The sequence below is a fragment of the Narcine bancroftii genome, chromosome 6 (genome assembly GCF_036971445.1).
Source record: "Narcine bancroftii isolate sNarBan1 chromosome 6, sNarBan1.hap1, whole genome shotgun sequence".
Taxonomy (NCBI): domain Eukaryota; kingdom Metazoa; phylum Chordata; class Chondrichthyes; order Torpediniformes; family Narcinidae; genus Narcine; species Narcine bancroftii.
In genome coordinates this window covers 165,493,383-165,513,983 of record NC_091474.1, presented here as the reverse complement: position 1 = coordinate 165,513,983, position 20,601 = coordinate 165,493,383, and the positions used below count along the sequence as shown (strand labels likewise).

At 40.0% G+C, this 20,601-nt stretch overlaps 1 protein-coding gene across 3 annotated transcripts in view; it reads left to right on the top strand.

Annotated features, from left to right (window-relative positions):
* Positions 1-20,601, top strand: part of dnajc5ga (DnaJ (Hsp40) homolog, subfamily C, member 5 gamma a) — a 54,749-nt gene that overhangs the window by 3,970 nt on the left and 30,178 nt on the right. For all 3 annotated transcript variants that reach the window (XM_069886594.1, XM_069886593.1, XM_069886595.1), the window contains exons 2-3: positions 15,926-16,047; positions 19,641-19,854. In XM_069886594.1, the coding sequence (XP_069742695.1) occupies positions 15,926-16,047; positions 19,641-19,854 (336 nt within the window). The remainder of the gene's footprint in view (positions 1-15,925; positions 16,048-19,640; positions 19,855-20,601) is intronic.

Here is a 20,601-nt window from a genome sequence, read left to right as displayed (position 1 = left end):
TCAATTTGCACAGCAGCCTTGAGCTATAAACTTGAACCCCAAATTCTCTGTTACTCCATATTGTAAAGAATCCTGTCATTAACCATCTACTCTGTCTTCAAGTCTGAACTTCCAAAGTGCATCAGTTCACACTTATCCGATTGAACTCCATCTGTTACTTCTCCGCTGAACACTGAATCCTGTCTATATCCTATTGGACGCACCTAGTAACCAACCTTCAGGCAGAATATGTTCCATCTACTACAGTCTAATGCAGGCAAGACCATTCCATATCCAGACAGCCAAGATTCCTTGGCTCCTACGCCACATGATTATTTTGACTGAGCCTACCATGGGGGACCATGCCAAACACCTTATTAAAATCCAAATATACCATACCCAACACCTTGCCTTTGTTACGAATTAACAATCCTTTTCATTTTGTTTGGGACTAGCATTAACAAAAAACAGGAATGGAAAGTTCATCAGGTAAAACTATTCAAAATAATAGTTTTTATTAAACTATTAATAACATGACATTTCTTAAATTATCTCTAAACTTAACTCTAAATTTAACCCCACTATGCACAAATGTATATGTGTGTGTGTAATTAAAGTCCCACTCTGAAAAGTCAATTTTCAAACTTCAGTGTTGGGTATAAGCCCGCCCTCTGCTGGACATCATGATGACCATGTCATGATGTAACCCAACCCTGTGTGTCAGTAGCCATGTTAGTCTAATAGAAGAAAAGAATGAGAAAGCATCATGTCTCTGAGTCTTAATTATGTGAGTGCATACACAAGTGGTGACGTAGAATGAAACAAACCCTACACATACACAATGCACCAACTGTGAGAAGGAAAACAACAGAAGAAAGGTAAAAAACATCTACCTAGCTACCTCAACAAATTCCAGCCAAAAGATCAAGGCAAAAGCATGCCAAAATGGTGGAGGGAAAGTTCGGGGAATTTAGTGAAATAGAAAGTTGGAATAACTACGTTGAATGGTTTAACCACTACTGTGTAGCCTACGATATTGTGGAAGGTCCAGTAAACCATAAATGTGCCCTCTTCCTCAGTATAATGAGAAGAAAACATTCAACCTCCTTAAGACCTTGCTGACCCCAGAGGATCCAGGGTCAAAGAGATTCAACGAATTATGCACCACTCTAAGGAACCATTTAAACCCCAAACCACCAGTTATGGCAGAAAGGCAACGATTCTATGAAAGGAGACAAGGGCCAAGAGAAATAGTAAATGAATACTTGGCATCATTGCGCAAACTGGCGGAGCAATGTCATTTCAAGCAGTTTCTAAATCAGGCACTGTTTGACGGATTAGTGATGCGGCGGGCAAATTGCCAAACAAGGCAAAAATTATTAGCACTGGATGCAGACGTTATGTTACAAATTGCATACAGGACTGCCTGCAGTCTGAAATGGCAGATAAAAACATAGGTGTGGGTCAACCAGACCTACTGGTCGGGAGGTTTTCCCGCCAACGATCCTTCAGTTGTGGGAAATACAATCACTGACCAGAAAACTGTTTCTTCAAAAATTCTAAATGCAACCATTCTAAAACAGAAGGACATATCAAAGCTAAATGACTGCTTCTAAAGCACAGGTGACCTGCAAATAAACAAGCAGCTAAAGTCAAAACAATTGCAGAGAGAGGGAGGCAACCTTGCAACGATGATGATAACAGCCCAACGACTGACCTTCAAGCTCTTGAAATTTCAACTCCTGAGATATTACACATCCGAAGAATAAATAGAGGAAACACAGCAATCTTTATACAGCTAAAAATAAATGGACGCTCCCTGAAGATGGAGTTCGACATGGGCAGAAGTCTTTCTAATGCCATTACATGTAAAGAAATGCTTGCTACCTTGCCTCCTGGTAAAAACAATTGAAGTAACTCTAAGATCTGTTACAGAAAACAGAATCAAAATATTTGGAAAATGTACAGTCCAAGTACAATACAAACAAAAGCAACGAAAAACCCTTTCTACATTGTAGATACCCAGGGACCAGCAATTTTTGGAAGAAACTGGCTACAACACATTCTCCAAGACTGGCTGGAAACCGGTTCAATGAAATCAACATTGGTTGAATGTAAACTACACTGACATCTCCCAGCCAGAACTCAACTAAATCCTCAACAACCACGCAGTTGTTTTCCAACAAGAATTGGGGAAAATTAAAGGTGTTCAAGCCAAACTGCAATTAAAAGATAACGCAGAACCAAAATTCTTCAAAGCCAGATCAGTCCCATTTGCTATGAAAGGGAAAATGAGGCTGAATTAAACAGACTAAAACATGAAGGTATGTTAAAGCCAATACAAAAGTGTTTGGGCAGATCCCATCGTACCCGAATGAAAAGCAAATGGCATTTGCGGCAATTACAAAGTCACCATCAATCCACCACACAAAATACCCGAACACCCGATGCCCAAGGCAAAAGAATTGTTCCAAGCACTAAACAGAGGGCAAAAATTCTCAGCTAGATTTCCTACAAGCATATAAACAGATAGATTTGGACAAAAAAAAATCAAGAGAATATGTGACCATCATTGCCCATCTGGGACTATTCACCTGGACACACCTGCCTTATGGAATTTCAGCAACACCTGCGATTTTATTTTTTTTTCTCTCCCCAAGCAACGATGACAAATTACTACATGGACTCTCAGATGGGTGTTTCCTAGATGACATCATCATCATGGGCCGAAACGACAGTGAACACTTACAAATCTTGAAAAGGTTTTAACCAGACTACAACAGGCATATGATTATGAAAGGACAAATATGTCTTCTTGCACCAACCAACAAATCGGAACTACAGTCCTTCCTAGAACTTGTTAATCGCTACTGAAAACATATCCCTAATACGTCTACACTATGCAGTCTGCTGAACCAATTACTCAAGAAAGATCAAACATGGTACTGGAACACAGAAACTAAAAACACAGTCTATCAACTAAAGGAAATATTAATGTCAACAAATAAGGTGCTGATCCACTATGGTCCTAGTAAAGTGGTACTCTCCCAAATCACAGAAAAAGGTGAGCAATCAGTAGCGTATACTTCACGAACATTAACCACAAATGAATGCAATTATGCCCAACTAGAAAAAGGAGTGGCAATCATTTTTGGTGTGTTTATATATATATATAAAAAAAAAATTGCACCAATATCTTTAAGGAAGAAAATTCACCTTGATCACAGACAACAAGCCTCTTAGTTTAATCCTGGAGCCATACAAATGTATACCAGTAGTACCTGCAGCCAGAATTCAAAGATGGTCAATGCAGGGTATAACTATGATATAAAACATGAACCAGGAACACTCAACAACCATGCAGATGCCTTATCACACATGCCGCTACCTGAGACAGAACAACAAGAAATTATTAAATGGACAGCAGAGGTAGCATCCATCAACCAAGAACAAATTCAACAATTGCCTATGACAGCCCAGATGATTGGAAAGGAAACCTGAAAAGAGGTAACATTAAGCAAGATCCTATAATTCACCCTTAATGGGTGGCCCGAATCTGAAGTCATCTCAGAAGATCTAAAACCTTAACACACATGCCGCCATTGAACTACCGGTCGAAATGTATGGGGTACCCGTACAATTATTCCACCCAAATAGCAAACTATCATGTTATCAGAACTGCACCACAATCATCTGGGAATGGTATGAATGAAGGTACTGGCCTGGATACATGTCTGGTGGCCCTCCATGGACAGAGACATTGAAACAATAGAAACAAAATGCAAAGTATGTCAGTCAATTCAGCCAAAAATGCTGCAAGCCGAAGCTAACCCATGGAAATGGCCATCCAAACCCTGACTTTGGATTCATGTAGACTTCGCTGGACCATTCATGGGTGAGACTTTCTTAATAGCTGTGGACGCACACTCCAAATGGCCAGTAGTTTCACAACTGAAAAACTCCAAAGCAGATCCCACAATTGACTCTACAAGCTATCTTTGCCACTTACAAATTAGGGGTATGGAAAGGCTCTGAACAGTCCAAGTGGGCTTTTTGAGGCGGTCGACTGTAAACATGTCGTGCTTGCCTCCAATGTGCAGAGTGTGTACAACCACCTCCCTTCTCAGACCCTTGAAGTGCCCTTTGTAGGGGCACCGCAGGGGGTCTTAGAAAGACAAAGTCCGCAGCTTTGAGTTCTTGTGGGATGTGGCTAGTTGGCATCCTGTGGGTGATGGTAGGATGTAAACATGTGTAGGAGGTGTGGTTCCTCGCATAGTTGGTCATTTAACTTGGGCTATATAACTACTATGTGAAGTACAGCTTTGATATTGTGATCTTTTAAGTGCAAACATTGTGTTTTCCTGCATGTTCCAAAGTTAGAGCCATTTCACATAACCAACTTTGCATGTAGAACTATATTTTAATTTGTCTGTTTGCTTATTGTGTTGTCTGATAATTAGCTAGGTTGAAATGTGCTGATTTTGGAACAGTGCCAATTGTGATTATGTTGTAAAAGGGACCATACTTTTTTGCTGTTTTTTGATTGCCAGGTTATGGTAGGGAAATCTATCAAGGGTTCTTCATTGTGATTGAACAAGTATCAAAAGAACTGAGGTTTAGTCAGGTAACTTTCCTTGGAATCTGTATCCTGACTATATTGAAGTGTCAAGTTTAGCAAAGAAACAGTTGAAATAGCACTGAAGCAGAAAGAGGCCTTTTGTTATGAATTGAAATGCACAGAAAGTGCTTTTTGATACGTGCCTTGAGCCATTGTTTTATTTAATACAAATTCAGCAAAATTCACTTTGCAGTTCAGATGGAGGCATAATAGGTGAGTGTGTGTGGGCACCTATTATCAAGGGGAAGGTTGATAATAAACCTCAAGATTTGACTTGGTTTCATGCAAATTATGCCCTATGTTTCCACAGTTACATTTTGAAAGTATTCTTTAATGAGAGAAACACCGTCATTAGAGTAGTTACAAATGTATGGTCCTTCATTAGTTTTTTTTTTAAACTATTCCGCATAAGCCTATTTTATATGTACAATTAAAATATAATTTTTTAATATTATTTTTTAAAAATTTTCACATTGTGAATCATGTCAACCAAAATATGTACAAATGTTTCTCATTAAATTTACACAGTGGCATTTTCTCCCTTTTTTTTCCCCACTTTCCCTCCCTTCCCTCTACCCCTCCCTGCCCCAAACTCATTAGTTTTCAACATATACAATACAATAAAACCATAAAACAATATCCTCACACAAAGGAAAATAAACAAGAAAAATGTGTCATCTATTTGTTACACACTGAATCTAGTCGTTTTTGTCTTCTTATCATTTTCATTTTAGGAGATGGAGGTCCTAGGCAAGCTCTCTCTGATATGTTCCATGTATGGTTCCCAAATTTGTTCAAACATTGTGACCTTGTTTATTAAATTATATGTTATTTTTTCCAGTGGAATACATTTATTCATTTCCATGTACCATTGCTGTATACTCATGCTCTCTTCCATTTTCCAAGTTGACATTATACATTTTTTAGCTGCTAAGGCTATCAGAATTAATTTTTTTTGTGCTTTGTCCAATTTAAGGCCTAATTTTTCTTGTGTTATTTAAAAGAAATATCTCTGTTTCTTTTGGTATGTTATTTTTTTATAATTTTATTTAGTATCTGATTTAGTTCTTCCCAAAACTTATTTACCTTCGCACATGTCCAAGTTGCATGTAATGTTGTTCCCATTTCCTTCCCACAGCGAAAACATCTAACTGATAATGTTGAGTCCCACTTTTTCAATTTTTGAGGAGTAAAATATACCCTGTGTAACCAATTATACTGTATCATATGTAATCTTGTGTTTATTGTATTCTTCATAGTTCCAGAATGTAACTTTTCCCATACTTCATTTTTTATCTTTGTTTAAATCCTCTTCCCACTTCAGCTTAGGTTTATAGTTTATTTCATCATTCTCCTTATCTTGCAGCTCAATGTGCATGTTTGTTATAAATCTTTTAATTATCATTGTGTCTGTAATCACATATTCAAAGTTGCTTCCTTCAGGTAATCTCAAGTTGTTTCCCAATTTATCCTTTAAGTAAGCTTTCAATTGATGATATGCAAACTTTAATAAATTATTTCCCAAAAAACAATTTTCTATTCTTTTGATTCCTTTTCACTCCCATTCTCTAAAGGAAAGTTTTTCTATTGTAAAAAGAATTAGCGGATTTTGCGTCAATAATAATTTTGGTATTATAAACAGGTAGCTAGAGTATTGACGAATGGTTTGATTTCAGAATTTTTTAAGTTAACTTGATCAACTCGTCAAGGTTGTCCTTTATCACCAGCTTTGTTTGTGTTAGTGATTGAACCTTTAGCACAGTTAATAAGACGAAATACACAGATACAAGGTATGAAAGTTTTAGATGAGGAGTATAAAATTAATTTATTTCTGATCACACATTGGTGTATTTAACAAATCCAGCTCAGTCACTTTTGCATTTGAAGGAATGTTTAATACAATATGGATGTCTTTCTGGATATAAAGTTAATTGGGGAAAAAAGTGAAATATTACCGGTAAGTGAAGGAGATTATTCAGTTTATCAGAATATTATTAATTTGAAGTGGACTGATCGAATTAAATATCTGGGTATAATTTTGAATGTTAATTATCAATCTTTATATAAATTAAATTATGTTCCATTAATGAAAAAAATTAAAACTAATTTGATTAAATGGAAAGATTTTCCTATTAATTTAATGGGAAGGATAAATACAATTAAGATTAAAATCTTTCCGCGTATACAATATTTGTTTCAATCTATTCCGTATTTACTTGATAAAATTATTTTTTGAGATTTAAATAAAATGGTTAGGGATTTTTTATGAAGGGGTAAATTTTCGAGAGTAGCTTTGAATAAATTAACTTGGAAATATGAGTTAGGGGGATTACTTTTACCACATTTTCAAAATTATTATGAGGCAGCCCAACTTAAATTTATTAGTTCATTGATGGATTTGGTACGGATTTGGGCTAAAATTGAGATGGCAAGTATTTCTGAATTTGAAATACATCAATTTTTGTTTAGGTGGAATATGAATTTGTTACAACAATGCAATGTGCCTATACTAAAAAAATTAATGAAGTTATGGATAAAGAAAAATAAAATGATAGGTTCTAGTTGTAAATTATTGGCTTTGACTCAGTTGTATAATAATCAACTTATTTCTTTTTCAATACATAATCAAAGTTTATTGCATTGGAGATTTAAAGGTGTGAAAAATTTGGGAGATTGTTTTAAAGAGGGTAAGTTTTTATCTTTTTAATCAGATGAGGGAAGATTTTGGTATTGATAGGAACTCTTTATTTCTTTTCAAATTTGATCTTTGGTAAAATGTATGTTTGGTAAAGATTATGATTTTACCTAAAATGACTAAATTTGAGACTTTTCTTATGAAGGTACCAGAAGGTTGTATTTCATTTATGTATCAAATATTACAGGATGGTATGGATAAAAAGGGTTGGGATAGATCTAAAATTAAATGGGAAGCGGATATTGGTTTTACTTTTTCTGAAGAGGATTGGTTAGATATTTGTTATGATAGTGTAACTAGATTGATAAATGCATGTTATGCAATGATTAATTATAATTTTTTACATCAATTATATTTGACACCTGAAAAATTTAAAAAAATATGGTTTTAATGAATCAGATTTGTGTTTTAGATGTGGTGATACGGTTGGAACTTTTTTTCATGCTGTTTGGTCATACAATCTTTTTGGAAGAAAATTCAATCGTTTTTAGAATATCTGTACAAGATTAAAATAGTTTTAGATCCAACAGTATTTTTATTGGGTAGTTTGCAACCTCTGAAAGGCTTGGGATTAGATAAGTTTCAGCTTGCTTTTGTATATTTAGCTTTATCTGTAGCAAAAAAGTATTCTTAGTAAATGGAAAGACACAAATATGATTGATATTAGTAGATGGCATAATGAGATGAAATATTGTTTAATAATGGAAAAAATTATGTATGTTTCACATGATAATTATAATTTTTTAATTAATAAGTGGCTGTTATACTCAGAATATTTACATTTCAATTTATATTGATTAGATTGATGGCCCGTGCCATACGAACCTGTCTGAAATGAGGTGGACTGTTGACCAGATGGAAGGATGAGAGAGTTCATGCACTTGATTGAATACCTGCCATCTCCAGGTTGCAGGCAGGATTGGCCTGTAGACATACTGCACAGGAGTGTGCGAATTCCTCAATTTGTAGGCTGGTGATGGCTGTGGGGTATGCCTGTCAGTCGGCATCTTCAGCCTGGTCCCTGGTGAGCTGAGCTTTGTTGATGCCACCTGTCACCTCGGTGATCGTTGGCCTGACAGTGCGTCAACTACTACGTTGGGCTTCTATGTGTCGGATGACCATTGTATATTGGAGATGTACGCAAGGTGCTGTTGTTTCTGCACTGACCAAAGGTCCAAGACTTTGCCTAGTGTCTGTACCAGCGGCTTGTAGTCCGTTGAGGCTGTGAACACTCTGCTTTCGAGGATAGACAGGAAATGGCATATGGCCAGGTATATTGCTAGCAGTTCCCAAGTAAAAGCGCTGTACTTCAGCTCAGATGGTCGGAAGTGTTTGCTGAAGAAAGTAAGTGGCCGCCATTGGTGATCCACCCACCGTTGCAGCACTGCGCCCACTGTGGCATCTGTTGTTAATGACAAGGGTAATTCTGGATCTTGGTGTGCCAGCAATGTGGCTTTGGAAAGTGCTATTTTGGTCTCCTTGAATGCCTAGAGTGCCTCTGCAGACCAACTGGGATCCTTGTTACCTGCCTTAATGAGGTTGAAGAGAGACCACATGGTGGCTGCCGCTTCTGGGAGGAAGCGATGATAGAAATTCGCCATCCCAAGAAATCCTAGGCTTTTGAGGGTTTTGGGCCTGGGAAAGTTCTGAATGGCCTCAAACTTGTCAGGCAAAGGTCTTGCTCCTTCGGTGGAGATGTGGTGCGCAAGAAAGTCGATGGTGGACAAACTGAACTGGCACTTGGACAGATTGATGGTTAGCCCGAAAGTCTACAGCTAGGCAAACTGGCGTTTTAAATATTATTTGGGGTCCTGGCGTCTGGGTTGGCAATGAGGATGTTGTCCAGGTACACTAAAATCCCCTCCAGGTCTCTTGCTACTATGTCCATGAGGTGTTGGAATGTTTGGGCCGTGTTTTTCAGGCTGAATGGCATTCTCAGGAACTTGGAGAGGCCACAAGGGATGATTATGGCCATCTTCTGGACGTTGACATTGGAAAAAATCTGGGCATCTTGGAGTTGTGCAGTAAAGTTCTGTATGTGCGGGATGGGGTATCTGTCTGGTACTGTTGCATCATTGAGCTTGCGGTAGTCTCCGTAGGGTTGCCAGCCACCAGAGTTCTTTAGGACCATGTATAGTGGCAAAGCCCATGGGCTGTTGGAACAGCTGACAATCCCCAATTCCTCCATCATGGCAAACTCTGCCTTAGCTTGGAGGAGCTCATCTTGGGACACTCGCTGTGCCCATGTGTACACGGGTAGTTTAGTGGTCACAATGTGGTGTGGCACATCATGTGCTGGTTCCGCATCATGGAAATTTAGGGCCAATAGAGCGGAGAAGTCGGCGAGGAGTGTGGTGTACTCACTTTGTTCAAGAGCATGGACTCCCAACGGCTGGAAAGTGCCTTGGTGTAGTATGAGGGGGGGGAAAACCTGGAAGGTGGTGCTATTAACCAATAGGCATCAGTTGAGGTCAACCAGGAGTTCGTTCACCTGGAGGAAATCTGCTCCTAGGAGAGCCTGGCCTACTGAGGTGATGGTATAGTCTCCCCTGTAAACGGTGTTCCTGGTATGAATGGTCACCCAATGTGTCCCATAGGTGGGGATGGTTGAACTGTTGGCAGCCTGTTGAGGTAGGCCTCTGGCATTGTTCTTCCGCTCAAAGAACATGGGCGGAACTAGGCTGATTTCTGCGCTGGTGTTTATCAGGAATTCCCACTAGGCCTTCTGGTTGCAAAATTAAAGCAGGCCTTTCTGGTGCCAACCGCTGAGGCCACTAACAGCGGCTGGCTTGCTCATTTCTCTGCATTGTATTTGGTTTGCTGCCTGAAAAGGTACAGGGTGGTACGCACTGTCTGGCATTGTAGTAGGAGTACCCTGCTGTTTTGTCGCTGCGCTTGTCGCATTGTGGCTGGACTGCTGCAATGACTGCCATAGGGGCACATGAAGTGGCTGAGGTTTGTGCCGTTGCTTCCATTGTGCAAATGGGTTGCACGTGGATGGAGTCAAGCTGCGGAGTGCGGAAGAGGCGGTCTGCTTCTCGCCACTAAGTACAATTCGGCAAAGTCCATGTTGCACATAGCGGCAGCAGTGTGGACCGGCAACTTGGAAAGGAACAGGGCCTCAAACAGGAGGCACTTTGAGTGTCTGTCTGCAAGGTCCACTAGCTCCTGCATCAGTTCTGAGCAGTTGCGTCACCTAGGCCCTGTGTGTTAAGCACAAGAATGGCCCGTTTGTGCTGGCAAAGTTCAAATGACTCGAACAAAAACGTTTAAACATCATGTACTTCCCGTCCACAGGTGGGCTGTTGACTGGTTGTTTCGCTGCAGTGGCGGGGTCCAGGGTACCAGAACTTCGTGTCCTCGGCTGTTATTCCTCGCAGGGTGAACTGTGATTCTACAAGTTGCAGCCAACTGTGTGGCTGGTTTGCCCAGAATGGCTGGGCACTTATGGCATAAACTGCAGTGGGTGATCTTTGGTGGCAGTCGCTTGGGCTGTGGATGGGTCGGCACGATTCATCTTGCTGCGTGTTGTGGGTTCTAAAAACATTAGAACCTCGTCTAGGTCACCACTGTAGCACTGCCAAAGGCAGAGCTGCTAAAATAAATGCTGTCCACACCAAGCAAGTAGACCAGTAACTGCTATTTATTCAAATCACATGTGTTTCTTTTAAGAGGAGATGACAGGCTCATGGGAATAATGTCATAATGCTGCTGTGAGGCCTGGCCGTTCCCCTGGCAACGTGCTCCTGCAGCCTGGAACTTCTGCGTGGGTGGGTGGTGGGGGGAAGCCCTTGTGCCCTACAGTATTGGCTATTCGCTACAGTGATTTGACCTATCATGTGCAAGGTTGACCAGGCCCACGACAATGACTTCCACCTTGCTAGGCAATGGAACAACATCTTGGCTACTGATCTGATGTCCCAAGACCCCGATAGAGGACTGCCCAAATTTGGACTTGGCAGGGTTCACATATAGAGCAAACTCCTGTAGGCGGTGGTAGAGTAAACGCTGGGAGTGGCTGGTGACGAGTATGTCGTTCAAGTGTATGAAAAGAGTCCATTGCCACGGCCCACCATGTTTATCAGTCGCTGGAATGTTTGTGCAGCATTTTGAGCTCAAAAGGCATTCTCAAAAATTCGAAGAGGCTGAATGGTGTTATGATGGTGGTTTTGGGCACACCCTCCGGGTTTAGAGGTATTTGGTGGTACTCGTTCACCGTCAACTTTAGAAAATATTCTGGCCTCCTGAAGATCAGCTATAATGTTCTGTATATGGGGCACAGGATAGCGGTTTGCAGTGGTAGCGTCATTGAAAGGCCTGTAATCCCCACAAGATTTCCAGCCTCCCATGGATTTGGGCACAATATATAGCGGAGAAGCCCACAGGCTAATTTGTTGTTTGAGTACTCCACAGCATCTAGGTGCAGGGTGGGTAGTCTGACTTTCCAAGGCCGAAAGTCTGGAATGTTGTGGTGTTCACCAACTGGTACAGTGCCCTTTTTTGAGTGGGCTCTGAGGAAGTTGGCACCCAGCAATAGCTGGGACACAGCAGCAAGAATGAACTTCCATGTGAACTTACTATCGCTGAATTTCAGACGTATAGTTGATGTGCTATACGTTCAAATCAAACATTCACAGCAGCCAGACCCATGCTCCTGGTACGGGTGTCCACACCCGTGTCGATTAGAAATTTGCGCTGGGAGAGCTTGTTTCAGGTGTAGAGTAGGCTGTTAGGTCGCCAGCTGCCGTAGCCATTGTCACAGAGTCACGCTTGAGCGGCGGAACGTGTGCCCTCCTCATCGATACTCTTGGAATCTTTGCCTTTGGATGTGATGCAGCACTAATTTCTGTGGGCCTTGCACCTTGCTGTTTCGCACACCGCAGAATGTCTGCATGGGTGGCCACCTGTTTGAGGGTTATCAAAGACCTTGTTAGCCAACGTGAGGCAGATGCCTTCTGCCACATACTCTTAAAAACAACTGCTCGAAGAGCAAGCAAGGCCTATGGCTGTCAGCCAGTGCCAACAATGCTGTTCATTAACTCCAAAGGGTCGCAGTCCCCAGGCCATCGATATGGAGGAACCATGCAGCTTATGCACGCTGTGAGAGACCGTAAATCAGAAGAAGGAGGGCTTTTAGGGCTTCGTATTTGCTGAATCTGGTGGATCCCAAAGGAAATCCATTACTTGACTGGCTGTGTTCTACCACATGATGGTACTTAGTGGCGTCCACTTCTATCTTGCGAATGTGGAACTGCGCCTCGGCCTACCTGAACCAAACTTTAGGTCCAAAAGACAGGCAGTTTGATTGAAACTGCTGCATTGTCCCATGTTGAGCCCAAAATCCGTTTGGGCCCGTCAGGGACACCAGTGTGCCTTTTGCTGCACTGTTGTTCTTGAAAAGCAAAGGTAATTTATTGTTAAATGCTTGGTGAATGATTCCAAAAACAAGTGAAAACCATTTAGTGTTTTGGGTAGAACTTTCCAGTAGGTTTGTAGAATAAAGTTGGATGGAAAATCATTGAAATATTCAGACTAATATTGTTAAAAGCAATTAACCCAAAATTATCATCTTGCAGGATTATAATGAAATGCCAGACTGATAAAAAACTTTGAGCCACATAAGTTCATTTTGTGTGGTGTTCTAAAATTTCTTCAGCGTGATGTACTTGACTCGTGTAAATTGTGACAAATTATTCACGATTTCCCCAACCAGAAGTCCTGAATGAACAATGAAATCCAGATCTTGCTGAGAGCCAGATCACAGGCATTTAAATCCAGAACAATACACAAGGAACAGGAATGCCAGGTGGAGTGCAGATTCTGAATGAGAATGAAGCCAATGAAGAACACTCAGCAGCTATGGCAGGGCCTAAAGTTGTATCATACTACAAAACCAAATCTGATTCAGTATGAGACAGCTAAGCTTCATTCCCAGATGAATTCAATGTCTTTTGTGCCCAATTTGACCACCAAAACAAGGAGGAGCCACTACGCAACCCCCATATCCCCTGATGATCCTCTGCTGTGCAGGCTGCCTTCAGGAGAGTGAATCCAAGGAAAGCATCCTTGGATGCTAGACAGAGAATTGTGCTGAGCAACTTGTCTATATTATTGGATATCTTTAACATTCACCCTGGGCAGGGTGTGGTGCCCACTTGTTTCAAACAGGTCTCAATCACACCTGTGCCCAAGGCAAGTGTGGTAACCTGCTTAAATGACTACCGACCAGTGGCACTTGTAACCAGTGATGAAGTGTTTTGGGAGGCTGGTGTTGAAGCATATCAGCTCCTGTTCAAGTAGCGACATGTATCCATTCCAATTTGCCTACTGCAGCAACAGGTCTATGTTAGATGCCATCTCACTGGCTCTACATGAAGTACTGGAATACCTGGACAGCAAAGATGCATATATCAGGATGCTTTTTATTGACTACAGTTTGGCATTTAATGCCATCATCCCCTCAAAACTGATCAACAAACTTTATGACGTGGGCCTCAATACCCCACTCTGTAATTGGATCCTGGATTTCTTCCTTTCCAGTCCATATCAGTGAAGATTGGTGAGAACACTCCTCAACAATCTACATCAGTACCGGAACACCACAGGACTATGTTGTCAGTCCCCTTCTCTACTCTCATTACAGTTAACATTGTGAAGATCAGTACAACAGCAATGCCATCTACAAATCTGCTGACAATACCACGGTAGTATGTTGTATAAAAAGTGGCAATGTATCAGCGAAGAGGGAGATTGAATGGTGTACTAACAACAACTTCACACTCAACATCACCAAAACCAAGGTGCTGATTGTGGATTTTAGGAGGGGAAAACTAGAGGTGTACGATCCAGTGGTCATTAGGGGATCAGAAGTGGAGAGGCTAAGCAAATTTAAATTCCTGGGAGTCACTTTCTTGGAGGATTTTTCCTGGACTCAACACATAAATGTCATTGTGAAGAAAGAATGTTGGTGCCTATACTTTCTGAGGAGTTTGTGGTGGTTTGGTCTGACATCAAATACATACTTTGGCAAACTTCTAGAGAAGCGTACTGAAAAGTGTGCTGACTGGATGCATCACGGCCTGGTATGGAAGCACCAATACCTACTGAGCGGAAAGCCCTGCAAAAGGTTGTGGACACGGCCCAGTACATTGCAGGCAAAACCGTCCTCACCATCTGGAACATCTACTTTGGAACACTGCTTTCAGAGAGCAGCAGCAATCATCAAGGATCCGTTCCACCCAGAGTTCCACTCTGTTCTTGCTGCTGCCATCAGGAAAGTGGTATAGGAGGTATCAAGACTCATACCACCAAGTTCAGGAACAGTGTCTTCCCCTCCACCATCAAACTCCAAACCAACAAACTCAATCATAGACTCATTTAAGATCTCTTACTTTGCTCATTATTGATTATTGAATATTTATTTTCTGTATTGAACAGTTTGTTTGCAATTCTTTCTTTGTTTACATTTCTCTCTTTTGTACATGCATCTTTTCTTGAGTACAGTTTTGCACTAATGATAAGTAAAAATTTTATAAGAAAAACCATCTCAGGGTTGTATGAGATATCGTGTATGTACCCTGAACTTTGAACAAGCAGTTAACAGTACTTTAAAAATTGGATTTTAACCAAGTTCATTGGTTAAGTGAAATAATGATGTCACCTCACTTCCTGTTGCACCATCAAGTGATAATGATAGTTCCATAACATAAAGCTGGCCATACATTCACACTAACCCTTTTTTTTTTAAAAAAACATATCTTTTAAATAAGAGCAATACACAAAAGTGCTGGAGAACAGGACATGGAGCATCTATAGTAAGTGAAGGGTAACCAATATTTCGAGGCTGAGCCCTCCTTCAAGGTCTGAGCAAAAAGTAGGTAGGTGTATGAATAAAAAAACGGAGGGAGAGGGGAGGAGTGAGGAAGGGGCAGTGAGGAATATAGGCTAATATGTAAGAAGTTGTAGATGGATTTGGCTGGGAGGGTCGAAGATGAAAAAACCTGGGAAGTGATAAAGGGAGGGGGTCGTCTCCCTGAATGGAAAGGGAAGGGGTTGGGGAGCTGGAAAAAAGGACATAGAGGGATAATGACAGGGAAAGACTTAAGGAGGGGGATTTTTAACAGAAATTGATGTTAAAGCCATCTTGTTGGAGAATGCCCCGATCGAACAAAACTTTGATAAAGGGCTCGGGCCTGAAACGTTGGTTACCCTTTACTTCCTGCAGATGCCGCATGGCCTGCTGAGCTTCTCTGGCACTTTTGTGTTGTGCATTACAATTGCAGTCTCTGTTGACTTTCCTGTTTAACTCTTTTCAGTTATTCATGTTGGTGTATTAATAATTATGTGAAAGTTGTGGAGTGATTATTGCTCTGTTTGGGTTGTTGCTCATTTTGGTTGGGTTGAAGCGTTTTGAATCTGGCTCACTACATATTACCTTATCTTGTCTATGAGCTTTGTCTGAAAATGAAAAATATGCTGTTGTTTAGTCAGATATTTACAATATATTTACAATGTCTAACTGAAGAAGTGGAATATTTTTTCTTCTAACTTTCAGAAGACTGTATGTTGGAGTGGGGGGATGGAAGAAAAGCAGTTAACTTTGGGTTAAACAAAAATCTACTTCTACCTTAAAGCTACTTGCCAACATGTCCACACCACGACTTCAGAGAACAATGTCCCGAACAGGCGAAAGTTTGTATAAGGCACTGGGATTAGAGAAAGGAGCTACACCAGAAGAGATAAAAAAAGCATACAGGTATGTAGTAATACACTTGAACTCAACTGTACTTTGTAATTTGAAATGTATTCATTCTTGAATTTTTCCAATTGTGTAAAACTCATCCCGGAAAAGTTTAGTATTAAGATTTAAGAATCTGAGTATGCTTTATGGTGACTTCAAAATGGCAGTGGTAACACCAGTCATATCCTTTTTCATTTTCCCATGCAACCAAAGATATAACACTAGACCTTCTACCTTCTCCCTTTTCAAGGTTCACTACATATAAATGAAGTATGGATTGGCTTCTTTCCATCTTGTGTACTGAATTCAGTGCTCACGATATGGCTTCCTTTATGTTAGAGACACCAAATGCTGATTGGGGTGACTGCATTGCAGAATATTTACATAGAATCCACAGGGACACCTTAGAGATCTCTGTTGCCTCCTGCTTCTCCATCAGTTCCCATGCTGATCCGTCTATGGTCTCCTGCACTGTTGAAATACAACCTAACATTAATTGAGAAATAGGAAAAACCCAAAATGCTTTGATGTGTCCTGACTGAAGATGAAGTACTGTCCCTCAGTTGAATCTACAACTTTAAGCTTTTTGTTTTCTGCATTAGAATAATCTATTTCTAACTCGTGTCATCCCATCTAATGCGTCAACTCAGTTTTTCTTTCCATTCGCACAGTTTGACCTGCTTGGCATATCCTACAGCCCTGTATTTTGAGACTTTTATATTCATTTGTTTCTTTGCATCCTATTTTCTCACTCTTCTCATTTCATAGCTTTTTTTTTCATTTTTCTCTCTAACTGCCTCCATTTACTGGATCAATCATTTATTATACTTATCACTATAATAATCTTGGCCTCATCCTAAGAGATATTATGAATGTTACTCTCTGGTAGGCTTGAATTATAAGGGAGACTGGGTAGGCTGGGATTTCTTTTCCTGGAGAGAGGAGGCTGATGGGGAGAACCTTTTATAGAAGTTAATAAAATTAAGGGCATAGCCTTTTTTCCCCAAGGAAAACTAATCCAAAATGTCAAATTTATTGTCATGTACATAGGTGTGATGTACAGATACACCAAAATATTTCCTTGCTGTTGCTAAACAGGTACATAAGATATCGCATCTACAAAGATAAAAATTTTAAATGACCACAAATGTCAAAACAGGAAAGAGACTATAAATCTCAAAGGATAAATGAGTGTTCACAGTTGCAATTCATACAAAAAGATGATGTTTTAATGGACTAAGATGATGTGGGTCCTTTATGATGTTGGCAACTCTCTTGAGGTAGCGCTTCACTTAGATGCTTTCAGAGAATGTGAGCTCAGTGCCTGTGATAGACTAGGCTAGGTTTGTCTCTGTAGTCGCCTGCACTCTTGGGCTAGGCAATGGTGCACCTGTAGAAATTTGATAGACTATTCTATGAGATGCCAAGTCTCCTTATAAAGTAAAGACATTTGTGTGCATTCTTCATATTTGCTTCTCTGCTGGCTCTACGAAGGGTCCTCCGATATGTGGAATTCTGGGAACTTGAAGATACTAATCCTCTCCATGATCATTGCAACAATGATGAGAGGTGTGTGGTCCCTTGGATTCCCCTTCCTAAAGTCAGCAGTAAACTCCTTGGTCTTGCTGACATTGAGAACAAAATTGTTCTTCTCGCATCACACAACCAGATCCTCAATATCCATCCTATATTCTGACATAATTCTCCATTATTTGGCTAAAAATTGGAGGGAAAAGATTTAAGGTGAGAGGGCAAGGAGTTGAAGGAGATTTAAGAGGTACCTTTTTCATACAGGGCGGTGGGCATATGGAATGAGCTGCCAAGTGAAGTGCTAGAAGCAAGGGCATTTGTAATATTTAAAAGACGTTTATCCAAATGTATGGAAAGGAAAGGTGAGAGAGATTGGGTTTAATACAGGCAAAAGAGTGTACTTTGGTTGGTATGAAAAAGTTAGGTCGAAGTGCCTGTTTCCATGGTATAGAACTCTGATATATTTCTTTTGTCTTATTTGTTGCTCCTCTATTTTCTCTGCATTTTGTCTCAGGTTTGATAAAGCATCTTTGATCTGAAATGCTGTTTCTCTTTCCACAGTAGCTGTTTGAGCTGAGTGTTTCCAGCAATTTCTGTTTTCAATTTCAGATTTCTAGCTTGTGCATTTTTATTGTATGTTCAGGTTTCACAACTCTGGATCTTCTGGGTACTGTGTCAAGCAGGTTTTGTGCACAGATTCCAGTTAAAGAAGTGTATAGTTTCCCTCACTTCCTCCTTCCACACCCCCACCCCCCACATATCCAGATTTAAACGTTTTGTCTTTTGGCTCATTTGTGCTTTCTTCTACTTTGGTATTTCTTTCACTCTATTTCTTTTGATGAAACCTACTTCATTTGTGGTTTTTGTATATTCTGTCACAGGTAGTCGTAGGGTTGTTGAGCCCTTTCATGTGCCCTTAATGCCCCAACTCTAACCACCTCAGCTTTGTTCCCATCCTCCTTCCTTAGCTCCTTGTCAAAGGACTCTCTTAATTTCATGCTGTTTATCTTTGCCCTTGGTGCTACACTTAGGATAAGGGAAATCTTATCCTGTAATCTGATGCCTGTATCTATATTTTTCCAGATAATGAATTTTTTAGAAGCCATAGTTTAATAAATTTCTGCTGCCTAGCAGATATAATTTGACAGACATTACTTCTGTGACTGAAATGAGCTATTTGCATTACAGGTTAAAAGTTCAAATATCATATTACAGCAGATTGCCATATTGCCCTTTTCACAACACTGCCTTGGACAGGTAGAGAGGTGTTCCCAATACTACATAAGAGAGGAGACTTTCCAAGGGACCAAATGAGGTGAAACCAAATTTCAGAAAATGACAGCTGCATGTTGCATGGTATCTACTTGTGACCTCAACATCTGGCACAGCTCTGTATCAGGCCATCCGGATCACCGGTTCTGCAGGCACAGGATCCAGCATTGTTTAAGTTGATGTATTTTGGCCAGGCATGTTACATGATAAAGGCTCAGGCCTGAAACGTTGGTTAATCTCTATCTTTGCTATTTAAAGAACACTTTTGACGTGCATTTTATTTTTACTTCAATAACGGTGTCTGCAGACTTTTGTGTTTTACTCCATGTACATGATCTGATGGTCACCTCTGTGTGTGTGTGTGTGTGTGTCTGTGCATCAATTAATCTAGTTTCCATGATAGTTCTGTCTGAGCACGAACATTGTGACAGGTAGTGTAACTTGGTTTTATCAAAATACCTCTGGAAAATGTATTGCCAACAGTTCACTTTGGTAGAATAAATTGTTTGCACTTGCACCAGTTAAATTTAGACAAATTAAAGTAAATAACATTATTTGTTTTTAAGGTGTGACGCGCATGATAAAAGTTGAACTGGATATTAGGCAATTTTTGTATTTTTTTGAATAATGCTTTAAAATATTGTGCCTCTTTCTATGACAGAAGCATTATTAAAAATACTGTTCCTGATAGTGTCATTTGTTTGAAGGAGGTGTCTAATTTTCAGTTGGTTTGAATTAGCTCTAGATGTTGCATTTTTGTGACCAGATTGTAGTTTTGAAGTTTGTCGCATTTGTTTTTCAATTAGAAAACTTGCTCTCAAGTATCACCCTGACAAAAATCCAGACAACCCTGATGCATCAGAAAAGTTTAAAGAAATAAACAATGCAAATGCTATTCTGAACGATAACAATAAGAAACGCATCTATGATGAGTATGGCTCAATGGGACTATATGTGGCTGAACAGTTTGGAGAGGAGAGTGTCAAATACTACTTTCTGATGAACAAATGTTGGTTTAAGGTGGGTTAATATATTTAATTTTTTTTTGTACTGCATGTGAAAACCCATCTATTCCCCTTGTCCACTGGTGGTTATGGATTTCTTCAATCTAATGTACTGTTCAATTAGCTATTTGTTACTTTCATCATTCTTCTTCTTTCCACCCACCCCCCACCTCTACCATTTCCACTCCCCAGTTGTGTTTTTAAATCTGTTATAGAATGGTTCCATATGATTGTTCCAACCACTTCAAGCATTGAGAGAAGTCTTTTGCCTTTTGTTGTACAGCATCATGCCTTGTCCTCGAGCTGGTCAACCTCGTAATATGGTGGTGGCTTGACCATCACTGGCGTTTTTGTTACATAATTATTGTCATTGGCTGTAATTTCTTGATCCCCATTTTATCATTTGACATTTTCATCTATCTGTTTTATTGTGCTATTCTGGGGAACTTGAGTTATTCAATTACATGATTATGTTAACGTTTTTTTTATTTATTGTGACCTCTTGCACTGAGCCCTTTTTCTGTAGCTTTCTCTCCAAATTCCCATTTCCAACTTTTCAACTCTTCCAGAGCTACCCCTACTTTTCCCCCTGGTCTTTGACTTCAACTTTTACTGTTTGGAAATTTGAGGTAGTTGATTGGGGTAGTAACATGGTACAGAGAAAATTGGAGAGAAGGGAAGTAAATTAACAGGGGGCAGAAGAGTGAGTGATAAGATAGAAATGAGAAGAATGGATTGAAGAAGATGAAATGTGACTTTAATT